At 59.2% G+C, this 27,554-nt stretch overlaps 1 protein-coding gene across 4 annotated transcripts in view; it reads right to left on the reverse strand.

Moving 5' to 3' along the window:
* Window positions 1-3,553: 3,553 nt before the first annotated feature.
* The window catches only part of PEBP4 (phosphatidylethanolamine binding protein 4), a 233,136-nt gene continuing 209,135 nt past the window's right edge, over window positions 3,554-27,554 (reverse strand). For all 4 annotated transcript variants that reach the window (XM_058290008.2, XM_058290006.2, XM_058290007.1 and 1 more), the window contains 3 exons: window positions 17,960-18,005; window positions 15,698-15,811; window positions 3,554-3,826 (listed from right to left, as the gene is read on the reverse strand). In XM_058290008.2, coding sequence (XP_058145991.1) covers window positions 3,735-3,826; window positions 15,698-15,811; window positions 17,960-18,005 — 252 coding nt within the window. In that variant the 3' untranslated portion in view covers window positions 3,554-3,734. The remainder of the gene's footprint in view (window positions 3,827-15,697; window positions 15,812-17,959; window positions 18,006-27,554) is intronic.

The raw sequence follows: 27,554 nt of genomic DNA on the forward strand, positions 1-27,554 counted from the left end.
TCAGGACAGCTGGGGTTGGGGGTGGGGGAGAGCCCTAAACATCCTGGGGGGTGGGCTGCCTCCAGCTCCGCTGGGGCAAAGAGGATCAGACACCTGGAGAGGCTGGGAGGGTGGGGAGGGAACGTTCTGAGTGAAGGGTCTTTGTCTTTACAGGGAAATGCTTGTTAGTTGCTAAGAAACTGGTTGGTTGTCTTTCCTGATCCAAGCCTCCCAGTGTTTTGCTTAACTTGGGCGGGGGGTGCTGGGCTCGGGCCGGAGGCTCCTTGGCAGTTGGTCTTTTCCCTGGGGCTGCAGAGGCGATGATGGGGCTCCTGGGAAGGACGCTTATTTGGCAAAGATGGTTCTTTACTTTCACCCCAAGCCTCAGGGCTTGCTCCAGCGGGGCTGGGGAGAAGAATGGGTGAGGCAGGGATCGTCAAGACGAGAAAAGCATGCACTTACAGAACAGCCTGTGTGCCAGGCGCGGTGCTGGGGCCACCCCGCCCCCACCCCATCAGTGCAACAGAGCTTTGGAGGAAGGCACTTATTTCCATTTTCCCCATTATCCTCGGGTTTTTAATTTATTTTTTAACCATTGCTGCACAGGTCCAGGGTCGTTAAGTAACTTGCCCCAGGTTTACCAAGTGGTGGCAATTGTAGGTGGACATGGGTCTGCTGGGTGAGATCACCTGTGCTTTTAAAGCGGCACCACCTGGTGTGTGCGCCAGGCTTTCTACCCAGCCACAGCTGCTCAGCCCTGACGCCGCCGCCTCCCCTTCCTCCTCCTCAGGGCGTTTTCCTGGGGGGCTTTCCCTGCTTTTCCTCCCCTCTTTCTTGCCTAAAAGCAGTTCCCACCCAGGCATGGCTCTGGGAAGGGAGGGGGTGACTCGCGGGACTGAGGGTGGGATCTGCCGGGACAGTGGCCTTGACCAGGACAGCATCTGCTGGGTCCTGGCCTTGGGCTGGGGTGGGATGTCACGGGTGGGTATCCGGGAGCCCCGGCCCCTCGACCCCGTTCATGTTTCGTCCAGGATGGCTGAGGCTGGGGGAAGGGCGAGAGTCCCCTCCGATTCGAATGGCCCTTCTGGCCCCCCTCTTTGACCCACTCCAGCTCCTGAAGAAACAGGAGGTCTGGCAGGTATTCTCTGGAGGACAGAGGAAAATTAGAGCCCTGTTTACCTTGAAGACCAAGAGGGAGAAGGTTATCCTGGTTATAGAACAGGTTTTTAATTTACCAGGTGATGTAGCTGGTTATGTAAGCTCCTTAACATGTCAGAATCTCGGTTTCCTCATCCGTCACGTGAGGAGCCTAACACCTACCTGGTTGATTGTTGGGACGGTTGCATGAGAGTCTGCCGGGGTAGGCTGCGTAGAAGTGCATCAGATGTGAAAGTGCTCAGGGAGCGTCTCCTAATGGCGATGATGGCAGTGACATCAATTCTCTTTGTCCTGCTAAAGGGGTCACTAACGCAGCATTGTCATTTTCTTAGCTGTTGCACTAGAGACCTCAAAGCAACTTCCCTGTTCATCTTGTTTCTTCTTGGAGGGGGAAGGTATGAGAGGCCCAAAGTGTTCTGCAGGCAGAAAACTGAGTCACGGGTGGATTTTCCCCCAGGGCTTCTAAGCCCTCCCCTCCCCCCCACCCCGGGATCTCCTCGGGGGCTTCCAGAGACTGGCAGGGCTGGCTGCAGCCCACAGCCTGGCCCCGTTTTGTTCCTTCTTCACATTTGGGGGGCAGCAGGATGGGGGAATCTCTTGCAGCTGAATTAAAAGCCCCAAAACACCAAGGGAAAAGAAGGGATGGGGGTGGGGGAGGAAAGCAAGCAAGCCGATAATTTCCTCGAAGGATAAACATCCGATTTTTTTTTTCTCCCTCACCCAAAATAAACACGCTAGCCACAAGGAATTAAAAGCAGAAGGGGGGAGGATGTGTCTCGATTTGGGACTGCTTAGGAAGCTGCCCTTCTATTTATCCTGGCTCCAGGCACCACGCCGGAGCTGCCAATTATACCCCAGGCCTGCTTGGGGTGGCGGGAGGCTGGGGGAGCAGGTCCCAGGGAGTGTGAAGTTCAAGTCCCTTCTGAGGCTGCTTTCCGTGACACTGCAAACGGACCCTTCCTTTTTGCTGCTTATTTTAGCTCAGCCTGCAAGCTTGGTGGAGTAGAAGGGAGTGCGGAGTTTGAGCAGAGCCTCCTGCCCCGGGGTGCCTGATGCCCTGGGCTGGCATCAAATGCCCTTCTGGAGAACAAGAATTTGGTGTCAGTCCCCTGGGCAGCGAGCGGAGCCTTTCCACGGGAAAGGGGCGCACCGTCCAGTTGTCTCCTTCACAAACTCCATCTCCCACTGCTCCGTGGCCTGATGGAGACTCCTACCCCCCAATGCTTTCCAACTGGTTCCGAGCGCGCTCAGCCTGGCTAAATGGGGCATGGCTAAGAAGGTGATAACTCGGTGCCTTGCTCAGCCTGCCCCTGCCATCTGGGTCACCCACGTTGCTGCCCCGAGCCAAGGAGAGGGGGGTTGTTAACGCCTGGAGGGAAACTGAGCCAAGGAGGAAGTTGGGAGGGGGCGCCGAGAGGTCTGGAGTTGGGGGTGGGGCTGGGGGCAGGCAGGGGAGCTGAGGAGTCATGGTTTTGGCTGTGAGGCTGGAGCAGGGAGTCTCTCCGAGGGATCAGACGGGTGGGAGAGGCTCGCGACCGGCACAGGAGGTCCAGGGAAGTTCAGTGGGGGGGCTGCCTTTCCTTGGAGAAAGGGAGAGGCTGGGCGTTCTTTCGGAGCTTTCTAAAAGCATAAATCAGATTATATCACCCCCTCCCTGCGTCCTGGCTTATTCTCATTCAATCGTTTCTCACTGCTTTTAGGATACGATCCAAACGTTCAACGCGGCTGCAAGGCCTGGCTTGTGGCCCACTCTGGCCGCTGTTCTCCTTCTGCTCTTTGCTCTAGCCCCACGACTGGCCTTCCCTTTGCTGGAGCTTGGCAGGTGTGTTCCCCCTGATTTGGGATGCTCTCTGCCCTTGCCCACCCTTCCAACCCCGCAGATAAGCCTTGCCTCCCGAGAGGCCTTGCCTGAGCCCCCCCCCCCCCACCTCTCCCTCGTAAATCAGGTTTACACCAACCGCCATTTGTGACCATTTGCCTGGGGCTATGGGGTGAATTTTCCTCTCCCCTGCTAGGCTGTAAGCGATGCGAAGCAAACCCCACGTCTTGTCTGCCCTTTGCCTCGGTGTGTCCCCGGCACCTGGCGGGGGTCAGGCACGTCATTCGCACGTGTCGAATGGACGTTGTTGGGTGCAGACTTGCAGGGAACCTGGGTGGTGGTAACCCATCTGCCCTTCTCCTCCCGTCAGCCTCACAGCGGAGGACGCCGGCCGTTAGGGGGCATCTGGGCTGTGCTTGAGGCCGCGCGGTGACTCAGGGACGGTCCAGGGCTGGGGGTCCCCACCTCCTGCCTGTCACTCTCCACCCGCCCCCAGCCACCCACATTTACGGCAGAGCCCCAAGCCCCCGTGCCGGCCCTGGCTGCTTTCCCCTTGTGGGGTTTTGAAGGTTAGGAAACAAACCGGACGGCCTTGGATGATTTTTTTTTTTCATTTTAATTTGGAAGACAAGGAGTGCCATACCCCGAGGCCGGGCCGTTGGTGGTGGGCACGGTGGGCACGCGCCCTGGAAGGCAAACTTGAAGCTGAGTGTGCGGCGATCTCCCCTCGCGCTCGTCCACGAGCTCACCAACGGCTCCGGCCACCTGCCGGGTGGGCTTAGCCCTGGGCGTTTTGGGTTAAAAACTGGGTGCTGGCTTTGGCTTTGCCCAGGTGGAAATGCTTCAGAAACTTCTTCATTTTCCAGGAGGCTGGAAGGACAAACGGAACGTCGGGAGAGGGAACCGTGGGCTCGAGAGCTGGCAGGGAGTGGAGAGGGAGGCTGTCTCCCCGGGAGCGGGGGCAGTGGGTCGCGACCTGGGCCACCAGGCTGCGGGGAGTCGGGCCCGGGAGGGGGGTGCCTTCTGGCCCCCAGCTACAGCGGCAGCCCCACCCCGCTGTCCCGGGCATGGGGAGAGCCCTGGGGACGAGGCGTGACTTTGTGGGAGACCTGCTCCCTAGAGGACAGCAGGGCTCTAAGCCCGAGTTAGGACCTACTTTTGGCCTTCTTCCCCAGCGCCCTTTATTTAGCACAGCCCTGCCTTCCCGTCCAGGCGCAGGATATGAGAGGCCTGCTCGCGCCCCTGCGCCCATCTGCAGCTCCTGACCTCCCGACGAGGCCTCCTGCTGCAGGTCAGGGGTGAGCGGGAGCATCCGGGCCCTTCTTTCAGGCTCCTCCCCATGGCCCTGACCACCTCCTCCCCCAGCCCCAGGAAGCCCAGTGCAGCAGGGTTCCCTGGCTGTGGCAGAGGTCGAGGGGCAGGGACGACAGCGGGGCCCCTTCTCTCTGCACCCGGGCCCCCGGACCACCGAGAGGGAGCGGAGCGTGGGAGGGAGGGGAGCGTGGGAGGGGGGGCCTCCTCCAGGGGAGGACACGCAGGGCCGTGGGGGCGGTGCATCTTCTAGGGGCAAGTGTGGACAGGCCGGGGGGCAGGGCCGGGGGCATGGGGGAGAGCCTGGAGGAGGTGGCCCGAGGCCTGCGCCCACACTCTTGTTTCCCAGCCCGGGGCTTCAGGCATCCTGGGCATAGGGTTGCCAGATACACCATTGATCGCCCAATTAAATTCGAATTTCAGATCAACAACAAATGGTTTTGCGGTGTCCGTATGTCTCAACTACTTCATGGAGTACACTTACATGAAAAAAAATCATTTTTTATCTGAAAGTCCAATTTCCCTGGGCCTCCTGGATTGTTTTTGTTATTACTGACTCTGGCAATCCTTCCTGGGTGGAGCTAATGCTTGGGGAAGACGTTTCCAGGGTAGAGCGAGGCAGTGCCCGGTGTGCTGTGGACTGATGGGGACAAGTAATCTGATACCCAAAGAGAAATAGTTGGTGCCCGTAAGTGAGTCTTCAAAAGGCCATTCCACTGCTCTGTCAGTCCAGCTGCTTCAGGGTGATGGAGACCATGGTAAGACCAGTGAATTCCTGGGCATGTGCCCATTCTTGTATATCCTTTGCTGTGAAATGGGTTCCTTGATCAGAAGCAATGCTGTGGGATGGGCACATGCCCATGGAATTCACTGGTCTTACCATGGTCCCCACCACCCTGAAGCAGCTGGACTGGAAGAGCAGTGGAACGACCTTTGGAAGACTCAAATACGGCGCCAACTAGGTGGCAGTGTTAACGTCCAGTTCAGTGGAATCGTTGTTGTGCTCCCCGGCGTCAGCACGCCTCCTTTGGGGACTAAAACCTGCAGACCAGCAGAGTTGGAGGTTGCAGGGACAGGCAGCAAACATTTTCCCAGTGGGTCCCCCGGGGTAACAGTGAGTGGGGCCCCTCCCATTCCCACCCCTTGGTTCCTGGACCCATGACTCCTGGTTATGGGAGAGACAGCACCATGGGGTGGACGCTGGTTTAGCGCATACACAGCCTCCGGGAGAGCATCACCCAGCCCTGCAAGGCATTGCCACCCGGTTGGCATAGGGAGAGGGCTGGCGGCCACAGAGCCCTCTCGGAGCCTCACCCCAGCTCTTTTGTCAGCACCCACCACTCTTAGGAACAAGAAGAAAGGAAGTTCATTGAGGTTTTTAGTCACTCGACTTTTCTTCCCACCCCATGCCTGTTTGTGTTTCAAAGACGTTCTCAAGGAGAGGATAATTTTTCATTCAAAGGAAAAAAACAGAACTAACCACACACCTATTTTGTGCTTTTCTACCTGCTGGTGGTCCTTCTAGGAGCTCTACATATGTTAATTCACTTTATCCTCACAACAACCTATATGGCAAGTGCTGTTATTATCCCCAGTTCCCAGATGGGACAGCGGGACCCCAAGATGGGGCAGCTTTTCAGGGGTGGGCTAGGAAGTGTTTGGGGGCAGGGATGGGAGAAAGGGCCTTCCGAGGTCCCCGCAGTTGTTTCTGGCTGCAGGTGCCCGCTCAGGCTGGGCCGGCTAGGGCAGAGGAGCTGGGGGCTTTGGGAACCCCCTTGGGGAAAGCATGGTGGGACCCCGAGGGGAGCGTCTCCTCTTGGCCGGATGCCCCTGGGCTGGAGAGCAGATTGCAGCGGGGTCAGGGGGCAGGGAAGGAGGAGGGCTTTGGGGCGGGGGTGCGCTCTTAGAGCCTCCACACCCCGGGGCCTGGGCTGCCTGGAGGCCCAGGAAGGCGTCCTGGCTCTGGGAAGGTAAGTTTCCCACACGCTGCCCGGGGAAGGGGCTCGTGGGTGAGCTGGCGTGCGCAGGCACGGGGCAGGGGGCCTTCCCCACCGGGAGGGCGGGCAGGAACCCGGTGGCCAGGAGGGAATTGAAACTCGTCACGAGATCGGCAGTGAGTTGTCGGGGAGAAATCCCCTCCACCTTTAGGGAGACCACCCCCCTCCGCAGCCCGGTTTGTCCTCCTGGCTTAGGGGACATCTCTTGAAGGAGTCTGTAAAGCCCTGGGGACCTCACAGCCGCTCTCCACTCCCATTTCTGATGGCCACATGGCTCCGGGCGTAGGGGCAGCTCCGCAAGCCCGACCCCCTGCCCCCTCCTCTCCCTGGCTCTGGCGGCCACTCCTGGCCGCCTCCCCCTTCCCCCGTTTCCTGCCACAGAGGGCTGGAGGAACTGACCCTGTGCAAGTTCTAGAACGAAGAGGGGTGAGTCAGGCCCTCAGGGTGTGTGGGGAAGGCCAGGGAGCCGGGAGGCTGTGGCTTCTGTGGTCGCCGCTTGGAGGAAAGCCCCATCCTGTAGGGCGCTGCTCTGTTCCCCCGGCTGGAGACCGGTTCCTGCCACGCAGGAAGGGGGCGGCGCAGCTCTCCGTGCTTGGGGCGCTTGGCTTGTCCCCTGGACCCACCCAGGATGGGCTCGTCCTGGGACCAGGGCAGGGCGGCAAGTGGTGCTCAAAGGTGGCCAGAGACCAGCGGAGGGGGAGAGTAGGTGGCAGGGACAGCGGCGGAGGGAGCAGCCCGCCGTCTGAGGCCGTTGCCCACCTGGTCTTCACAGCCATCGGGAAGCTGTTGGTGACGGCTGAGCAGCTCAGGGCTGCTGCCCAGCAGGTGGGAGGGCCTCCAGGCACAGGCCAGGGGAGAGGAGGCTGCCCTTCCACCAAGCCACCCCTGAGCTCCTAGACCCTGCAGTGTGCGCGTGAGTGACACTTGTCTTCAGGCTAGGGCGGGCCCCACCTTTCGGAAGTCATCCTCTGGGCATCAGTCCTAGGGATTGCAAAGCCTGGGAATATTCCAGAAGGGCCCTGGGCCCCAGCTAGAGCCCCGGCTTCTCGCATCTGTGTGGCTGGTTTGCCGCTCTTTGGGGGGAGGTGGGAGGTTTTTGTCACGTGCAAGCACACAGCTCTGCTGGGCCTCTTAGGGGTTAAACAGGCCTCCAAGAGACTGAGGAAGTGGTACTGCCCCTAGCCCAGCCCCCTGCCCATTCCCTTGGTAGGACTCAGAAGAGCTGGTGGCATCTCAGACCCTGGGGTACAGGGTCCCCTTCGCACTGACAGGTGACTTCCCCGGGAATCTGCGAGGCATGCTGGGAGCTGCCTTACCCGGCCCACCCCTCCCCTCTACCAGTTTATAATAGAAGATAATTAACACGGCCGTTAGTGCTCCTAAGAGGCTCTGGTCAATAGCCTAGCTTTGCAACCCGGTCCCCTGGCAGAGAGGGTCGGGCACATCCCTGGAAACCGTCCAGCAGGCTCGCTCTTAGGGCTTCCCAGACAGCTCAGGACAGCGGCTGCCTGCATGTCCCTGCTCCAGCCGAGGAACATTGTCCACCTGGCTTGTCATTTGGCCCTCGGCTGGCCCTGAGCCCCTCTCAGCCAGGGAAGGGGGGCGCAGATGCTGGGCAGTGCCCACTGCCTAGCTCCTCTCTCCCCACGGCCTCCATTCCAGGGAGTGGAGGAAGAGCGGGGAGCTCTGTCCCAGCTCAGCGCGAGTCCTCGGCTCGCTCAGCCTCCGAGCTGCCGCAGCCCCTGCCTGGGCCATGCTCCACGGGGCCACCTTGTTCTGAGCTGGCTCTAACCGAGGCAGCCCCCCACGTCCCTGGCCTTGCTCTACTCTTCCCCCCAGCCGGGGGCACTGCCGCAGCGTCTCAGGGGACGGTGGCCCCAAAGAAGAAACAAGAATTCAACTCCAGCCTAATAACCGTCCCGCCGAGAGCCCGGCTCAGGTCTGTAATTTGTCTGCTTCGTCGCAGGGCCGGCTGCGGTGATAGAAAGCGCCAGTGCCTTTCTCTGAGATTAATGATGTCCTGGTGGCAGTAGGCGGGAGGCCTGAGCCTTTTAGTTTTCGTGCCATTAAATGACATCCAGCGACTTCCACTCAGGAGCAGAAAGCCCCCGTTTCTCCACATTCAATTACGCCTGCAGAATATTTGCTGAGTGGCTGATCCTGCTGGCTCGAGAGGCCTGGGGAGAGTGGACCACCTTGGCTTTGGTGGGATGGAGAGGGCCGGTGGGGTTTCTGAGGTTGGGGGTGGGCTGGGGCTGACCCCACCTCCTCTGTCCAGCCAGGGGATCACCAGGCTTCCTGCCTGCCTCCTGTGGCTGGGGCGTTGCAGGGAGGGACTCCAAGCTCTGCGTTTAGCTCCCGGTCCACAGCTCTGGTATTTGGTCATGGCGACGGCAGGCTGGAGTTTTGGGGGTTACCTGCCTCTTTTTTCCCTCTTGCTTCGGATGGTTGATGCTTGGCTGGGACGTGCGTCTTGGAGAGGCCTGCCCGGCACTCGAGGACACGTTGGGCAGTTCTGAGCCGGGGCCCCAGCCTGAGGGATGCCCAGGATGGCCCAGCGGTGCCAGTGCCAGGGGACCCCGCCAGGTGGGTGGGCCCCCTTGGAGGAGCTGCCTGCCACATCCCACGCAGTGACTCCGGGGCTGGGCCATGGGGGGGCTGGGGCCTGGCCGGGGAACCGCTGTGAGGTCACGGCGGGGAGGGCGGGGCGTCCTGCAGGAGGCTGCATCTGTCTGGCCCCGTGTGTGCTGAGGTGAGGGGCACCCGCGTGTGTGGGATGGACCTTGGGCAGGCCGGGGCGCAGGTGCTGGGAGCCGCTGGCCCTGCCCATCTGGCTTCCTCTCTCTGCGCTTCCTAGATCCCCTGCTTTCGCCTCACTGCCGCCGGGCCTGGGGTATTTCCTCGCATTCCTTTCAGCCCCGGGCCCCTCACTTCAACACGTCCTGCTGCTGACCCCACTTGGAGCTCTGCTGCCTTCACGGCTCATGCTTTAAAAAATCTCCCACAATACCCCTTGACTTCATCCACACGCCCCCACCGCCAGAGCCCTGCAGGCCACTGGAGGCCACAGTCAAGACTGAAACCCGGGAAGTGGATGTGGCTCAAGCAGTTGGGTGCCTGCCTCCCACATGGGAGGTCCTGAGTTTGGTTCCCGGGGCCTCCTAAAGAAGATGAGCAAGAGAGCGAGCAGACGCAATGGGCTTGTGCAGCAAGGGGATGCAACAAGCTGATGCAAGGAGATGACACAATGAGGAGACACAATGAGAGACACAACAAGCAGGGGGTGGAAGTGGCTCAAGAGATTGGGCACCTCCCTCCCACATAGGAGGTCCAAGGTTCGGTTCCTGGTGCCTCCTAAAAAAAGAAGACGAATAGAGAGAGCACAGAATGAACAGACACAGGGCAGACAGTGAGTGCAAAATCGAGGGGCAGGGGGAGAAATAAATACAAATCTTAGAAAAAAGAGACCAAAACCCCCCTGCATGGTCTATGCCTTCTTTCTGACCCCTGTGGGATGGGTAGCTCCCCTCAGGAGTTGCTTGATTCAGAAGCTGGGACACGGATTATGGGTGTCTGACTCCTGACACCGAGGACACTTTGCCTGCCCCTCCCATCCCCTTGTGCAACAAGCTTTCTCTTGGAAGTCCCCCAAAGCTGCCCTGGCCACCACGGATGGTCCGGGGCTGGGAGCCTCGGCTTCTGGAGCAGGCGGTGGCATGTCATCTCGCGAGGCAATGAGGGGACTTCCCTGGCTCACCCGTGACAGGTGCACGAGGCTGGCTCGTGACACCCTTGGGCTGGATGGCTGAGGGTGGCACGGCACAGACCACAGCTCCTGCGGAGCTTCAATCTGCATGCGGCCCCCTCCAGGGAAGAGGAGCCCGCCTTGGGCTGCTGCTGCTGGCCGAGGAGGCCCAGCAGCAGCAGAATGGACTTGCCCAGTCCCCTCCCCACAAACAGAGGGCTCCAAAGTCTGGTGGACCTGGTGGGGGCAAGGGGACCGTTGGTGAGCTGGTGACGGTTGCAAAGGCTCCTGGCCCAGAAGCCAGAAGAAAGTTGCCCTGTTACTAATGCTGGACCCTTGGCCAGTCAGGTCGCCTTTCCGGGCCTCAGTTTCCCCATTTGCCGAGGGGAACTGATGGCTGCTGCCCCGTCCACTGCATACCGTCGGCCGAGGCTCAGCTGGGAGGAGGGTCAAGAAGGGCAGGGGAGGGTGGCGGAGAGGCTGGCTGCCGGCGCACTGCCCGCCTGCGTGGGGACAGGGAGGAGGGGGATGTGGAAGTTGTCATCTGCGGGGACAGAGCGCGCGGGAGGTGGCTGCCGTTTCAGGGGTTAGAGGAAGTCGGCGGGGGGCGTTTATGGAATGGGGGCGTGAGAACGTGCGTAGCCGTGTGTGGGGGTGAGTGGTTGGGGAACGTGGACACGTGGGCGTGGCCCATGCACAAACGCGCTCATTGACGGGCCGTCCGTGACACGGCGATGGGTGTGAAAAGGGCACGGGAGACAGAGGCAAACTCTTCCCTCCAGGAATTTAGGATCTCCTGTTGGAAGTCAGACCTAAGCGCATGAAAGCAGATGTGGGAATCCAAAGAGAGATGGAGGCAGATGATGATAACTACGGAAGTACAGCCAGCTGCAGCGTGAGTGTGTAAGAAGATGATCGGCGCTGGCGGGAGAGGGCAAGGGACAGGCTGGACGGTGGGAAACAGCCTCCGGGGGTTATTCTGATCAGCTGGGACGGCAGTGCTGCAGCGGGGAAGGCACCCCGGTTCTGGGGGCCGAGCAGTATCGGCAGGCACAGTGGCAGGCAGGGGCAAATCAGCTGTGGGGTGCAAGTTGTGGGCGTGAACGGCAAAATAATGGGTCTCTTGGCCGCGTGCGGTGTGGAAGGGGGCATGGCGTGAGGGCCAAGGGGGCGCTGTGTGTCCTCTTCAGAAGGCATCGAATTGGCTCCTCTGGAATCTAGAATGCAAGTCCAGAGGCCAAGTCCAAGGCTGCGGGGAGGAAAGGCGTAGAGACTCCACGGTGAAGCTGACGGGGCTCGGGGCGGCCAGCCCGGGGGGTTGGGTGTGGGCGCTCGAGCTTGAGCGAGGCGCTAGCTGCAGGCCGAGGGTGGGCGTCCCGTGTGTTACCCACCCAAGATGACGCCAGCTCCGAGTCCTGGGAGGCCAAGCGTGGCCTTTGGGACCAGTGGCAGTGACACGGGGCGCGCCCTTGTCAGCGGGCGCGGGTCTTGGGTCTCTCCAGCCTCAGAGTCCTTCCCTGCCTCTGCCCCACTCTGGACACGGTCACGATGGAGGATTTGAACTCCTCCCTTTCTCTCCCCAGCGCTCTCTCAGACCTCGGGTTGGCCAAAGAGCTGAGGCGTGGAGAGGCTGTGCCTCCGCGGAGCTGCCCCCGGCTGACTTCTGAATCTGCAGCTCCTGGAACGGTGCACGCCCGCGGCACCTGGGACGGTCCGACGCAGGGGCGGTCGGCGAGTCACAGCAGGTGTGTGCAGTACGCTGAGAAGTGTCTCCCCCCAACTGATGTCCGCCTGGAACCTAAGAATGAGACCTCCTCTGGAAATAGGGTCTTTGCCGATCTCAACGGTTCGGTCTAGGCGAGGTCACGCTGGAGTCGGGCAGGGCCAAGGTCAGTGACTGCTCTCCTCGTAAGAAGAGGAGAGGATGCACAGACACGGACAGAAGGAGGGACGCCATGTGAGGAATAGAGGCAGAGAGTGGAGCGAGGCCGCGTTAGGCGAGGAGTGGGCGAGGCTCCCTCAGCGTCCCCGACCAACCCTGCTGACACCTTGATTTGGACTTCTGGCCTCCTGAACCACGAGACGAGACCTTGCTGCGGTTTTCAGCCGCGGTTCCTAGGATTTGTTACAGCAGCCCTAGGGGAGCGTGGCGCAGAGAGGAGGGAGCCAAGCCAACCCCGGGGCAGGGGAGTAGGAAGGCAGGACCACCCACTGGAAACGCGGCAGCTCTAGCCCCAGTACGGGGCGGCCCTGGGTCTATCGAGTGCCTCTTCCCACCGGTGTCTGGGTCTGGCCGGTGAGTCCAGCCTGACCTGCTGCTCCCAGCATTTCTCGGACAGTACTCGGAGGTGAGGAGGGCTGGGTAAGCTGGGAGGAAATCTGAGCAGGGCCGTTAGACTGCAGACCAACAAATCCTACCCTGCGCCTCGATGGTGGAGACACTGAGACCCAGGGATGTTAGGTGGCTTGTCCAAGGTCTCACACCTGGAGCACGGACGTCGAGATTTCCTCACATTGCAGCAAAGCCTTCTTCACCCTCAGCCCCGGCCAAGCCAGTGGGCGGAGAGGACACCTGGAGAGCATTTCAGCCCCTGGGCCCTGAACAATGCCACGGCTCAGTCGCGGAAGCTCAAGTTCCCCTCTGCAGAGTCTTGGGAGGCTCACCTGGAATGATCTCAAGCTCCAGTCTCATTCCAAGCCTCTCATTGACATCTGGGGAAACTAAGGTCCGGTGAGGAAAGAGACCTGAACCTGAGGGGGTCCAGTTAACTGGCCTCAGAGAGGCGCTGCTCCGCCGCTGCTCCTGTACGTTTACGTTTTCCATCCGATCTCTAGAAGCTATGCCTGCCTCTTCATCCCGGGACACCAGGGGCAGGCTGCACCATACACTGTCCCTCTGTGGGTACCTTCCCATGAAAATGTAACTAGACCAAAGTACACCCGGGGGCCTGTGTTCATGGGCCAGGCTCCCTGCCCGGGCCTAGTCCTGCCTGGGGCTCCCTGACTCCCCAAACACTGCCCAGGTGCGTTGGAGAACGCCAGGCCCCTGGAGTTCTCACGCTGTGCAGGGGCCTGCCGGGAATCCTTGTGCATGTCCCTGGCTCATCCACACCAGGCCAGGCCCTCCCTGCCTGGTGCCTCGATGCACCGGGCGGCCTCCTGCCCTCTCTCTTCTGTCTCTGGTCTGCCCACCACTCCAGGTTCTCCAAAGAGGGATTTTGGTCAAGGGTCTTGGTTGGTCCCCCATGGTCTACCCGTCACAGGCACACCTCGGCCTGGCCGTCAGGGACAGCCACAGCCTTCCTCTGTTTACCCTTTCCTCTCCATCACTGCCTTCTCCCGAGGGGTGCTCCCTCCCACTTTTTTTTTTTTTTTTTAACCTTTGCCTTGGTGTTTTCCCCGGGCCACCCTCACTCAATGAGTCAAACCTCCTCCTTCTCCAGGTCCCCAGCTCACGCCCCGCCTCCTCCCCATAGCCTCAGAGGCACATAGGTTTGTAGATCATCTAGATCCACACCCCCATCTTTCTAGATGAGGAAACTGGGGCCCAGAGAGGATAATCGATTTGCCCAAAAGTCAAATCACCAGCTAGAGCCTGGAAGTCAGATTTCCCTAACCCTTGTACAATTCCTGGCTGAAGAGGGTGCTTTTTCCCAGGATGGGAAAGACGCTATCCCTAAGTCCACATGATCTCCAGTCTTGACTTAGAGCCAGAAGCACAGTTACATGCTTAATTACAAGCTGCTCAGCACTGTGATTTCATTGTTTCCAAAAAGGATTGTAAGCTCCTTGAGGGCAGGGGAGATTTCCCCGCCATCCCTGTGTCCTCTCTGAAGCCTCTGGCATGGAATGTGGCATATAGGGGGTGTGACGTGGTGGGGCCTGTACCCTGGCCAGGTCATTCAGCTGGGAGAAGCACGCTCCATCCCCCCTTTCTGGCAGCCAAAGGGCCTCTGCCCAGGTGCAATTCCAAATTCTCAGTTTTCTTAATAGATGAAAGGTCAGGCCGGGGGTGCATAGGAAATCGTGGTTGTGGCAAAGATTCTGAGGCACCCGGTGTGGTTCCCAGGCCTGACAGGTCTCCAGTTTTCTTGTCTTGTCTTCCCTTGTCACGGGGAAGGCAGGTCGGGTTTTGCCAGGCACACAGGCCGCCGTGTTTTCTGGAGAAGCAGCCCATAGCCAGGGCAGAGCTGGGACGTGTCTTTGGCGTCCACAGCCTCCCTCTCCTTCGTCTCTTTCCCTGCTTCTCCTGGAATCCCCCTACGTTTTCTCCTTCCCTCCTCGCCCGCCCTTCCGGTGACGCGACGTGAGCCTGGTCCCTGCCGGGACGTTCCTGGGCAGCCTGAGGTCTAGCGGTGGGGCTCAGAGGCACCGTCTTGTGTTAGGAGAATCCCGCGTATGCGGGGGAGCTGGAAGTCTGAGGTACTGGTTCCCAGGCCTTAGCACCCACAGCGCTGGGATGGGTGGAAGGTGCTGCACGGACGTCCTGGGTGAGGACGACAACCAGGGGACTAGTGAAATAGACCAGGGCCTGGGAAGTCATGGTTTTCTCTTCCTTCTCTCTTTTTGTCCTAACCTAAAAGCTAGTCTTTGGCAAAGCCTCTTAACTGGCCTTACGGATTGAGAGGTGCTGAGTGCTGCAGGCGCTTGGGTAGGGTTCACCGGTGGAAGAGTTGGGCTGATGTCGTTTCCAGGGTGGCTCCTGCTCAGCCCACGGCCTCGAGGGCGCCAGCACTCAACCAGGGCCTTTTTGGATTCCACGGGGCCTGGGGCATCAGGGGTTGAAACAATACCGTGGCTGGCCTCCAAGCGGGTGGAGGTTTGTCAGGGTCACTGGGTGAGAGGAAATGGCTGATGGCCACTCACCTGCCAACCAGGGGGACGTGCCTTTTGCACTCTCAAGTTGTTATTTGTTCTTTCTACACCATCTCCCCTTCCCTAACCTTACGGAGGTGAGAGAGGGCACAGGGATTACTTTATTTCCCATTTTCCTGAAGAGAAATTGTAGGCTCAGAGAGGAGGGCATGGCTCGCAGGTGAGTCACCTGTGGTGTCGTGGCTGGTGGCCAGGGGCCCACGGCTCCTGCTCCCCGGCCCTGGCGAGGGACGGCTGAGGCCAGGTGGACTAGGCTGGGCATCAGGAAGCTCTGGGGAGGGTGAGTCCTCGCCAGGGTCTGAGCAGGGCTGCGCAGGGAAGCTAGAGGAGGGGATGTGGCGGGGGAAATCTTTGCCCCACCGCTGAGCTGGCAATCGTACTAGGAGATGGGCCTGGCAGACAGGGATGAGCAGCCAGTGCAGCCGGACCGGCAGGTTGGCATTCCAGGGCCCTCTTGCCCAGCTTAGACTCGACTACGGAGTACGATTCGCCGCAGAGGTGCTGTGGGGAGCCTGCCTGCACATGCCGTTGGAGGGCACGCTTGCCGCCCTGGCTCCCGTTGTTTCCCTTGCGACCTTGACTTATGGCCCCACCCTCCCAGCCAAGGCCACCGTCTTGGTCTGTAGGTCTTACTTCCCTGGAGCGACCCCATCAGAGGCCCACCTCTCCTCTGGGACACCCCACCCTCCCAAGAGACACCGCCCTGCGGGCCCAGAGAGTGAAGGACCCAACGGCGGCATGAGTGCATGGTGCCGCCAGTTTCATCCCAGAGTTCGCCGTCGCTGCCGTCTGCAGGAGGGGGGAAGGCCTTACCTCGGACTCCGTTTGCGCTGGGCGGGAGCGAGATGGTCTTTCCTTCCTGGAGGTAGACGAAGAACTGGTACCGATGGAAGCCAGTGTGTGCTGGTGGAGAGGGAGGCCGGTAGGCTAGTGGGAGTAGAAGGAAAATGGCGGGCTTTCCCATCGGCTACCTACCAAGGCCTCGTGGCTGCTCTAAGCAGGGGAAGAAATGCCAATTCTGTCTTTTCCTGGTTCTCTGCTGACCCTCCTGGGGCCCCAGAGTAGGGCTTGCCCAGTGCAAACAATTAGGATTTATGTTTGGCGGGGTTCCATCTTCAGGTGGTCACTTGGTGGTAGTGAGGGGGTGGGATTGGTCCCAGAGGAAAGGCTCCGGGCTGGCTTGACCGTCTTTGAAGCTGGCCTCGCCCCTGGGCCTTTCTGGGCTGAGGGGGTGGGGCCTGTTCTCTTTCTCCCTTTAGTCTACCCTGATGGGTTTCCTGCCTCAAGAGAAACCCACTTTCCTCTGTGTGTCTGTGCGAGTGCGCTTGGCAGGGTGTTTTTATTTATTTTTTCAGCATTTCCTTGTGAACTCAATCCCTCGAGGAGCCAATTTCTGGGCTGGGTCCAGGGGATCTGGAAGTGGTTACGGGGGTGGGAGGGACTCAGTTCAAAGGTTTGATGGTGGCAGCTGTAGGATCTGGGTGCTCTGGGCAGTGGGGAGCCCGTTTGGGCTCTTCCGGAGGAGAGGACTCATGTCTCTCCTCTTGGCTCTCTCTAAGAGGAAGGTCTTTTTTGGGGAAAAGTGGGCTGGGGTCATCTCTTAGCCCTTTTCCAAATCTAGGCAGGGCCCAGGGTTTTGCCCGCCTGGTGTGAGACTGTTTGCAAGAACGCTGTGCCATTTCCCGCGCCCCTTCCCCTCTCTTCCCCTCCCTTCTTGGGGGGTGGGTGTTTGCAGGGAGATTCTGGTGGGAGGGTGTTTGGGTGCTCTGTGGCCGTCTCCCTCTCCTCTTCGGATCATTCGATTAGAAAGCAACTTGCCATTTAGAGCCATGTGGAACGGTTCCTCCTTGTGCACTTCCGGCCACCGGGGCCTCCAGCGTGCCAAGAGCCAGGGGAATTCCTGCCTATTCATCTTTCCCTGAGTTTCTGGGTTGTAGGGCAAATGTGCGTGCGTGCTCGGAGCCGAGAGCTGTGCAGAGTGTCCCGGCGTCCCGTGGACTGCTGTGCCTGGTGGCGGGGGTGCGCCTGGAAAGAGCCCCTGTCCGCGTGCTCCGAGGCCAGTTTTTTTAGGGCGTCTTTTGTGTGTGCGTGTGTGTGACACACCTTCCATGCTGAGAAAGACCTCTGAGCATAGGTGGGTGCTGGGGTGCCTCTTGGTGGGCACGGGTGGAGGGCAGCACGGCCAGGCGGGCATTGGGCCCGGCTGGTGGGTGGGTGGGCTGGCTCGTGTATTGGGGATGGGATACTCGGCGCTGCCGGCCGATGGGCGACCGCGCCTCGGTTCGGATAAGCCTGAGCTTCGAATAGGACATGACTGGGAGTTTGTCTTCAGGTGGGATGGAGACTTAGCTCCCCTCACCAGGACTTCCCTGAAGAAATCTTCCTCCAAAAGTGTGGCTGAGAGGGGCGAGGAGGGAAGGGAGGGAGGCAGGGCCCCTGGCGCAGCGTCTCCTCCGGGCTGGGCACTGGGCGAAGTGCTTTCCCTGATGGCATCTCATCAATCCCTGCCGCCGCTTGGCCAGCTGGGAATTAGCTCCTTTGTCGACGAGGACACTGAGGTTCTGAGAGGTCCAGGCTGGCAGCCACTGGGTGGCGGAGCTGGGGTTTGCACCCAGGCCAGGCGGGCGTCGAAGCCCGTGCAGCTTCTCCACCTTCGGGTTGAGTTGAGGGCTTCGCAGGCAGAAGAGGGCATCGGAGGGAAGGGAGCCCTGCGCAGCCTCACTGTGAGGCTGGAGGCGGCGAGTCGAGAGAGGAAGTGACGCCCCCTCTCCGCCGGCCGTGCGTGAACCGGCGCAGTGGTGAGGGGTGTGAGACGGCCGGCGTTTCGGTTTCGTTCTTAAAACAGGAGATACTGAGTGTAGCTACCTTAAAAGGCAGCTGTGCAGGTTACGTTGGCTAACGCGAGGGGAGGAGGCGCTGACCAATGTTTTGCACATGGTTGGTGGTCAGGGAAGGTGGAAAATCATTATTAAGGTACATTATTCTGCCTCTTGTCATTAGCACCGTCGCCCTGGCTGGGGACACACTGACCCCCAACCACGATCGGGGAAGGGGGCGCTGGAGGGTCTTACTCACGTGTCAGCACCTGGCCCTGGATCTTCCCTTTCTTCAAATCAGTGCCCTGAAAGAAGAGACAGATCGGGGCGTGACTCACTGCTGGGGTATCAGGAGGTGCAAACCATCACAGTCTAGTCTAAGTGATTCCTTTTTTTAAAAAAAAGATTTATTTATTTAATTCCTCCCCCTCCCCCGGTTGTCTGTTCTCTGTGTCTGTTTGCTGCGTCTTGTTTCTTTGTCCGCTTCTGTTGTCATCAGCGGCACGGGAAGTGTGGGCGGCACCATTCCTGGGCAGGCTGCACTTTCTTTCGCGCTAGGCGGCTCTCCTTACGGGGCGCACTCCTTGCACGTGGGGCTCCCCTACGCGGGGGACACCCCTACGCGGGGGACACCCCTACGTGGCAGGGCACTCCTTGCGTGCATCAGCACTGCTCATGGGCCAGCTCCACACGGGTCAAGGAGGCCCAGGGTTTGAACCGTGGACCTCCCATGTGGTAGACGGACGCCCTAACCACTGGGCCAAGTCCGTTTCCCTCTAAGTGATTCCTGATGCGTTGTCTCTCTCCCCGAGGGAGTGGGAAGAAGGAGGCAGACGTAGGGCTACTCCTGGGAGACGTGGCTGGAACACGAGAGGGTGGGATGGTGGCTCAGGGGACTGGGGTTGGTGCCTCCCGAGTATTAGGCCAATGGCCCTCGGAGTAACCCAAAGGGAAAGGAAGGGGGGAGGAGGCGGCTCTGGGGAGCTTCCTTCCCAGCCTTGACTTGACTCAGCCCACCGCCTGCAGGCAGAGTCTTTGGCCACGGGACAGCCTCAGTTTCCCTCTTCCCTTCCTTTCCCTCCCTCCTCCTCTCCGCTCAGGGTCTGTGGGATAATGAGGTGATCCTGCGGTGGGTGCTAATTATTGTTTGCACAGGGCCGGGAGATGCTCAGATGAAAGGGATCGGGCCCGGGACCTGCCAGGGAACCCCGCGGCCCCTGCGTGTGGGGTTTTGTAGCCTTAATGATGGCGATTAGCCTGGGGCTCCACCGACCCTGCCAGCACCGAGCTGTGCCCTGGCTGCTTTCCCACCAAGCCCTCCTTAGGTGCGCCCCTGCCCCTGCCGCCTGCAGAGGGGCTGGCCCGCGGGAGCTCAGGGGGGCAGAGGGGCGAGAGCTGCGGGGAGCACCGGCTTGAGGGGTTGGTGGGAAGGTGGGGGTACGGAAAGGTGAGATTTCATCTCAGCTCTGGCTGGAGAAGCGGCAGGAACACCCAAGCGCGCCAACCTCCAGCTTGTGTACTTCTTACCAAGCTCAAGGCCCCTTCCCTCCTTGCAGAACCCGCCCCGAGGCCCCTTTGAGGCTGAGGTTTGTCCACCTGCTCTCCCCACTCAAGACTTCTTTGCCAGGACACCCCTCTCACCCCAGGCTCCTTCCCAAAGGTCAAGGGTGCCTTCGGGTGGGAAGGATGGACCCCAGCCTGCTTAGATCTCTTCACACTTTGATCTCTTTGTCCCACCCCACGGGAGGCCTTTTTCCTTGAACTACAGCCTTCCACCCTCCCTAAGCCAGCTCTTCTGTGCTCAGGGAGATCCCCGCAGCCTTCGGATGCAGGCCCCCTCACCCAGGGGCGCACACTCCAGCTCCGCCTTGCCTACCTCTCTGCAAAGTCCGCCACCCACAGCCCCGTTTGGGGCCTTGCCTTCCCCAGGGCCGGCCCTAGGTGTGGGGTCGCCAGCGCCCCCCGACTTCCTCTCTTGCTGGTGGCCCTCGCCCCCTCACAGCCCCCCTCTTCCAGCAGGGGAGGTGAGGACCAGAGGCCTGCAGCCCCACTCTCCCCGCGGAGCATCCCCGCCTGCCCGAGCAGAGGTTGGGAGTCCCCGGGGGCCGAGCCCGGGAAGGCGAGCCCAGCCTATCGGCCCGCTCCCAGCCGCCCCCTCAGTGCTTTCCAAGTCGGCCCAGCCAGCGGGTTTGTTTAAGCAAAACAATAGCAACCTAAATGGGCTGCCTGTTCCCCCCCAATTCCCGGGGGCTTGGGTCCCACCCAGCTTGCAACAGGCCCCTGTCTTCTGTGTGCACATGTCGAGATGGGGTGAGGGTGGGGGCCGGGTGGAGAGGCTGGGGGTTGGTTGTCCAGCGTGGTGGAAAGTCTGATCTGGCTGGTGAGGGTGGGAAGCCTCTCCTTCCCCACCCTGTCCCTCCAGGGAGCGGTTTTTCTCATCACCCCGGGGCCAACTTGGCAGAGCTGCCCGCCAGCCCTTGGGTTGGGATCCTCCAGTGAAGCCAGCCGGCCCTGCCCGCCCGGCCCCGCGGCCTTGGGGCTCAGCCGTGGCAGCTGCGGGGGGGCCCCGTGGGCGGGGGGCACGGAGGGCGTCCAGGGCTGGGCAGCTGTCCAGACGCTGGCCCTCGCTGGGAGCAAGAGCAGTGTAGGGCCTGGGGACAGAAGGGTCCCCCGTGTTACGGGGTCAGGGGGCCGTCCCTTGGCCCGGTGGGCTAAGGGCGGGCCACGGTCCTGCGGCTGCTGGGGTGCGGCGGGGGTGGGCGAGGGGCTAAAACGTCTACCATGGAGTCGGATGTCTGGTCGAGGCCTCAGCACACTGATTCAAAAGTGAGAAGGTCGAGCCCTGAAGAGGTCAAGCCCCCTGACCGGCGCCGAGGGGCACGGGCTGAGGCCGGCCTGGCCCGGGAGGAGGGGCCCAGTGACCAGCCCGGCCAGGGGCCGGCGGCACACCTTGGACACTCAGGGCCGTCCTGGGCTCTTCCTGGGACATCACGACAATCCCGTCCTCTGGAGACAGGGTTTCCAGAAGGCGCTAGAAGACCCACAGAGGTCAGCCGGGGGTGGGGGTGGGGGGCTGCCTACGGGGGAAGTGGCTGCATCCCCCTAGGAAACCAGCAGCTTGTCCCCAAATACCTGCAGGGGTTAGAGCAGCCCGTTGAGCCTGTGGTCACCTTAGAAGTCTGTGGAAGTCAGAGAAGGGTCAGGGGAGGGGGCCCTGGGTGGGGGTCCTGGACCGAGCGAGGGCCCTGGAGGGCGGGGGTGACCCCATACCTGCATGGAGAAGCGCTCTGGAGGACCGCTGAGAGCTCATCCACAGCTTGACCTTCCCCTGCCCTGACCTGGAGGCCTCCTCTTTCCCAGCCCCCCATCCCAGCGCCCCCGCCCCCCGCGGCCAGGTGTGCCAGCTCCTCTCTCAGAAGGGAAATCTCCCTTCCCTTAGTGTAGCTGAGACAGGCTGACATTTTCCAGAGGAACTTGTCTAAATGCTAAGGTTTAAAAAAAGGAAATAATTATAGAAATTACAAACAGCATTGAAACAGTCAGGTTTCCGATCCTCAAGAACGCTGAAAAGCACAGGCTTTCGGGAGAGCAGGCTGTCGGGCCAGAGCACCCGAGGTGTCTGGGCGGCGTGCCTGGGAGGGCATTCTCACACAGTAGGGGGCCCTCCTGAGTGCCAGCAGCTGGGTGGTCTTAGGAAGGAAACACTCTCTCTTATCAGCATCTTCTGGAAATGGGGAGTCTGATACCCATCACCTGCCCAGCAAGGGATGGGGAGGAGGAGGTGGGAAATGTGCCCAGTGGGACCCTCAAACACTCAGGCTGTAAGTGTGTGTGTGTGTGTGTGTAGGGCCCTGGGTAAGTGCATGACTGCATGGTATGGGAGTAAGTACAAATTATTCTAAGAGAAGGAGCTCTACTTTAGGGAAAATTTGAAGGAACTTGTGGGTTTGTAGAACATAAGGTTTCCTTTCCCGCTTCTCAGAGGCCTGTGCTGCTCTGTGGAAGCAGGTTGGCAGGTCACGTCCCTAAGAAAGGTTGGCGCTAGACTGAGCATGGCTCCTGGACCTGGGGGGGACCCCCTGTCTTCTCGGCCTGGCTCTGGTTGATTCGTCTCGGGTTAAGGACGGAGCACAGTGCCGGAGCTCTGCCCCACCACTGTCATTTCACACTAGAAATGAGCCTTAGCGTTTAACCCTGAGCACTGGCCACTCACGACGGTCCACTCACGCCAGGGGCCGAGGCCCTTACGGCGGGGAGAAAAGAGGCGGGTCACCGGCCTTTCAGCTTCTCAAGGGCCCGGTGCCCCCGTCCGCTCTGGAGCCCTTGGTGTGCTTTGCCCGGAGTCCGTGGAGTGGACGTGGCGGGCACTCTGGCCCTGTCCTCCCACTCCGTGTATGGACCTGCTTCTCTGGTCTCCCGGCCTTCCTTGACTCTGGGGCCAGCCTTGGCACCTGTGACCCCCCCGCCACGGTCCTTAACCAGTGACCAATGGGAGTCGGTGTGGAAGTGCTCCAGCTCCTCCCCTCCTGTCTTGGCCGACTCCAAGAAGCATATTTTATGCTGACTCAAGGCACCCACAGTGGAACTTGTCTGATAAGGAATTCTGCATTGGCTGCCCTCTCTTTCCGGTCTCACCCACTCACTTAAGGGCGTTTCCTTGTGTCCGCTGGAGGAAAACCTGCTTGTGCTAGAATCCTTATCTGGGGCTCTGCTTCTGGGGGAACCTAGCCCAAGACAGGAGGTGTCAAAGAGACAAAAGCTGCACGGGGAGACAGGAAAGCCTCTGCTGAAGATGTCACCGGTAGCCGGCCACAATGCTGAGACAAAGCCTGCACCCTGGCTCCCTGGCCTGCCCGTGGGACCCTGCGGCCGCCCCCTGCCCCTAGCTCCTTCTGCCCTTCCTTGTTCCCTGCCAGAACTGGTCCTTGATAATAGTGAGCCCTTGGGAAAACTGAGGACAGATGAGCCAAGTAGACGAAGATCACCTCTATGCTTTGTTTCTTGTCCCATGGGCGACCCCGTGGCTCAGGGCTCTTTGACACACCTGTAGTGTCTGGGTTTGGGTGGGTGGGGGCCTGGCTCAGCCGTGGTCGCCGCAGGGAGACTGGGCCCAGTTGCTCCATTCCTCTTCAATTACCTACAGCCAATGGCCCGCCCACGTGGGCGGCTGGAAGGCCCCAGGTACGCAGGCTCGCTGACCTCCGGAGCAGAGGGTCGGCAGCACATTTCCTCCCGCGCATGCAAGATGATTTAATCTCTTCACCCACCTCCTCGCGTTTGGACCCGAGGAATCAATCTCTTCTCCTTCCTGGCTACCAACTCCAGGCAAAGCGGGAAGTTTCACTTTGTGATCTCTGGGTGTGTGCATGTATGTGTGTGTGCTGGGGGGTGGGTGGGGATCAGGAGAGTCTCTTCCTTGGAAAGGGAGCTACAGAAAGGCGTCTGGAGGATAAGAAGGGGGAGGGAGGAATGAGCAAAACCGAGCACTTGGGGGGAGAATGGAGAAAAGGGAACATTGAAACAGAGTTCCGAGGTTTCTGACACTGGCAGCAAACAAGAAAGCGCCTTGCTGTTTTGCACAGCTGCCTGCAAGCTGCCAAGTGGCAAAGGATCCAGGAAAAGGCACAGGATTGGAAAGTGCTACCCAGCAATCTGTGTATTCTGCAGTTAACAAGGGGGAGGTGAGTGGAAGGTGACTGACGGCTCCCAGGCTCTGAGATCCCCAGGGCCTGCGGCTGCCAGGCCCCCCCATGCCAGCCGGGAGGAGACGCAGCCAGGAGACTGGTGCCTGCTGGAAAGGAAAGGCTTTGAACCCTGCGGCCGGCCCCTTTGGCCTGGGGCTGGGGACAGGAGGGGCCGCACTGAGGTGGGTGGAATGAAGGCCGGCGGAGCTGAGAAGGCGGTGTCACCTGAGCCCTCCTGCGAGCTGAGTGCTTCTAGGCTCCAGGGTGCAGCATGGCCAGTTACGTTGTGCACCAGTTTCCCCCGAGAGCTGTCAACGTTAAAGACCCGATCCTGGCACCCTTCCTGGGCAGGGGGGATGGCACGGGGAGGTGAATGTCATCTTTAGAATGTGCCAGATTGGGGGAGCAGATGTAGCTCAGTGGTTGAGCACCTGCTTCCCACATACATGGTTCCGGCATTCAATCCCTGGCACCTCCTAAAAAAGTACATATTCCTATCATTAGGAGCAGATATGGCTCAAGCGGTCGAGCCTCCCACATGGGAGGCCCCAAGTTCAGTCCCCAGTGCCTCCTGAAAAAAACAACCCAAAACGACAAGCAAACAAAAAAAACCTACTTAGGGGAGCCTATGTGGCTCAGTGGTTGAGTGCCAGCTTCCCACATCTGAGGTCTGGGGTATCTCATATCTTGACATAGATTACGGGCAGGACCCCCGGATTTCCATTCCTCATTTGGCTTCAGATCTGGAGCTAGTTACTTCCCCGGGTGTCCCAATGCCAAAACGGGGTGAGGTAGGGTGTGGCTGAGAGAGAAGGATTTGCTTCTTGGAGCAAGAAATTGCCCAAGATGGGAAGAACTTCACCCAGAGCCTGGCTACTCTCCACGATACAGGGTTAAGATGCAAGATTTCCCGAGGCCAAGGTCATGGCCGTCGGCTGCTTGGAAAGTACAGGCTGTCCAGGCATTTTGTTCCAGCCCACGTGGCAGGGCCTGTGGTTCCCAAGGAAGTCACGCTGCCCCGCACCTGTGTGGGAGGAATGGGGCACGGAGTTAGCGCTGAGGATTGATGGCCGGGTAGGTAGGTAGATGCTGAGTGAATGAACGGAAGACTTTGCGTTGGAGGTACAAGTGTGACTATGACCTCGTTCACGAGGAGATCATGGTCTAGTGGGGCGGATAACAAAGATAATTCAATGGGGGCCTAAGTAATCAAGGCCTACAGGAAACGTTGGAGGAGAAGAGATGAAGGAAGACGCAGCTGCTTGCGGGTGGTGACCAGGGAAAGCTATTGAAAGGAGGCCATGCTGTTTCTGGGCCTTGAGGGATGTGTAGGAGTTCCTCAGCTCTCCAACGGGGGAGATAGGGGAGGGGCTGGGCAGCTTAAGTTGAGGGAACTGTATAATAATCAATCTGTATTTGTGTCAGTGAGATGCGAAAGGGTTTCAAATGACTCAGCTGCCAGAACCAGGCATGTGCATCTGGAAGAGGCTTGAAATAAGTTTGGGGATGTAGGCTAGATAGAGTAAGGCTGGAAAGGACTTGTAGGCGATGCTTAGCATTTCCGAGAATCAAAGCCATGAGGTCTACAGACCCTAGGCAAGGCTTTCTCTGCTTTCCAAATGGCCTGCAGCTGGGTCCCAGGAGGGACGTCAGGGCAGGCTGGCAGAGCCGCCTCTAGTTGAGAAAGAATCTGGGGCAGCCGGGCTTAGGCTGCTGACCACCTGCAGGTGAGAACGGGAGGCAGGTGAGCCTGGGACCCCCAAACCCAAACACCTCCCTTTCATGAAAAGTTAACTTGCAACCTTTTTTTTCCCAGGACATGAAAGTTATATTTGTTCATTAGAGAAAAAAAGTTAAAACAGAAAAACACTAGAAGAAAAAAAAATCCCCTCTATCGTACCATGTAGAAACAACTGCCCTGAGGGCGTGAGCGCTTCCTTCTCTGTGTTTGGTTCCTAAAGCCACTAGACACACAGCTGTGAGCCTCTGGTGCTCTCTCACTGGGGACCTCCTGCTTGGGGAAACTTGCCAGAGATATTTTCAGTCCCGAAAGCTCAGAGAGGGGTTTGAATCACAAGAGCTCGCAGACCCACCCCTCTTTGAGCCTTGCTTGCCCCGGGGTTACCTGTTTTCTGGATGTAGCTTTAGGGTTAGGGTTAGGAGGGCGGGGAGGAAAAAAAGGGAAAAAACCATACAACATGTGTTCTTATTAGACCGGCTCCATTTTGAAATAGATGAGAAATATCAAGACAGGTTGAAAACAAGTATCATGAGCTGATCAGCTGTCATATATGCCTTGGTGTCGGTTTAGAGTAAAGACTGCCATTTCTAATATGTGAATCCCCTACATGGTTTTTCTTTTTTTTTTTTTTGAGGTCCTGGGGAATGGGGATTGAATGGGGGACCTTATGTGTAGGAAGCCAGCGTGCAACCACTAGCCACATCGACTTCCTTGAGTTGTTTTCATGTCTTTTTTTTTTGTTTGTTTGTTTTTATTTGTTTAGATTTTTTTCAGGAGGCACCAGGAACTGAACCCGGGACCTCCCTTGTGGGAGGCGGGCGCTCAATTGCTTGAGCCACATCTGCTCCCAATCCCCGACATTTTTAAAATTTCATTTTGGTGGTGGTGGCTTTCCCCTACATTTTTGATGTAACTTTTCTGTAATCTAAAATTTCTTTAAAAATAAAGTCTATTACATATATATTTTTAAAAGATGCCATTTCTAGATATATGGAACAAAAGCTCCAGTTTCTGCTAGCAACAGGATGCTGGAAAGCCTCATTTATCTGGAACCGTCGGGAGTTGGGCAGTCTTCACCAGTACGTTCCCTGCTATCTTGAATCTTATATTTTTAGCTACCAAACTCCTTTTGTCTTAAGTATTTTGGCTAGCAATCTTATCACACACAAGTTCTTGTCTTAAACAGACTCCGTGGAGAATGCCTTCTGCTGCTTTCAAGGCCGCTGTGTGCCCATCACAGTACCCTCTCGCACTGTTTGAGAACAGATGTCAGGAACGGGCCGTTCAGGCGTCTACCTGCTCTACCCTCCCGAGGGGCGATGGTTTAATATTTTTGTGACGGTCATGATGTAAAGAAAGTGATGCCATCTCTTGTGGTGTGCCCTCGCTGTGGATGGCATTCAGCCAGGCTCTTTCTATCAGTTTACTCACTGAGTTCCAGAAAACTCCTCTCTCGGCTGCTGAGACCCACCAGAGACCCCCAACTTGGAGGGCCGAGGCTTTGCTTTTACCCCCCACTTAAGGAGTTGTGCTTCGTGCTCTGGTTTCTAGGGAAAGGGTGCCACCCAGTTAAAAGCGGTTAAAACACAGCCCTTCTCAAGGGTGGCCTGGCTTTCACCCACTATCCTTACCGACAAGCTGTGTGGCTTCGTGCAAGACCTAAATCCCTCGACCTCTCTGTTCCCTTACCTATGAACAGGCGCCGCTGCTGCTACCTGCTCTGGTTTCCTCACAGAGTTTTGTGGAGATGAAATGAGGAAATGGACGTTTCTAGAGTCCGACACTGCTGGCCCAGGGTAAAGGTCCCTCCCCGGCCCCTCCCCCATCTGATCTCGGGAGGAAGGCTGAGTGGAAGAAGGGGAGGGGCTCAGGGGCTGCAGGGGGAGTGGGCAGGGTGGGGGCTGTGACAGGCCGAGAAGGTTCCCGGCAGGGTCAGCCTCCTGAGGCTAATGGCTGTGCTGCGGGCTGGGAGGGTGTCCAGCTGGGCGCGCAGGCCGTGCCGCGGGGAGCGGGGAGCCCGCGAGCCTCGTTAATATGCCTTGATGAGGGCATTAGTCTCCCTTAATGACACCATCTGAGCTCGGCCTCCTCCTTCCTCTCCCTCCTCACCCCTTTCTCTGTTCCCGTGTCCCCAGGACTCGCACACAGCCAGGAGAGGGAGAACTGTAGCTACGACCCGAGGAGGAGGGGGCTCGGGGGGCGTTGGGGAGCCTCCACGGGGGCAGGGCCTCCGAGCATCCTGGCGAGGGAGGAAGGAGCCTGCCCCTGGCCCTGCCACTGGGGGGACACTTGGCCAGGGCCTGCTGGGCGGCGGCAGCAGAGGGAACACAACGTGTGGCCCGACTTTTCCCAAACGGGTGGGACAGGCAGGGACGAGATAGAAGTTGGGGCTGGGGAGGGGCTCGGTTACTTGATGGGGGCAGGAAGGG

The sequence above is a fragment of the Dasypus novemcinctus genome, chromosome 29, assembly GCF_030445035.2.
Source record: "Dasypus novemcinctus isolate mDasNov1 chromosome 29, mDasNov1.1.hap2, whole genome shotgun sequence".
In the NCBI taxonomy this organism is placed as follows: Eukaryota; Metazoa; Chordata; class Mammalia; order Cingulata; family Dasypodidae; genus Dasypus; species Dasypus novemcinctus.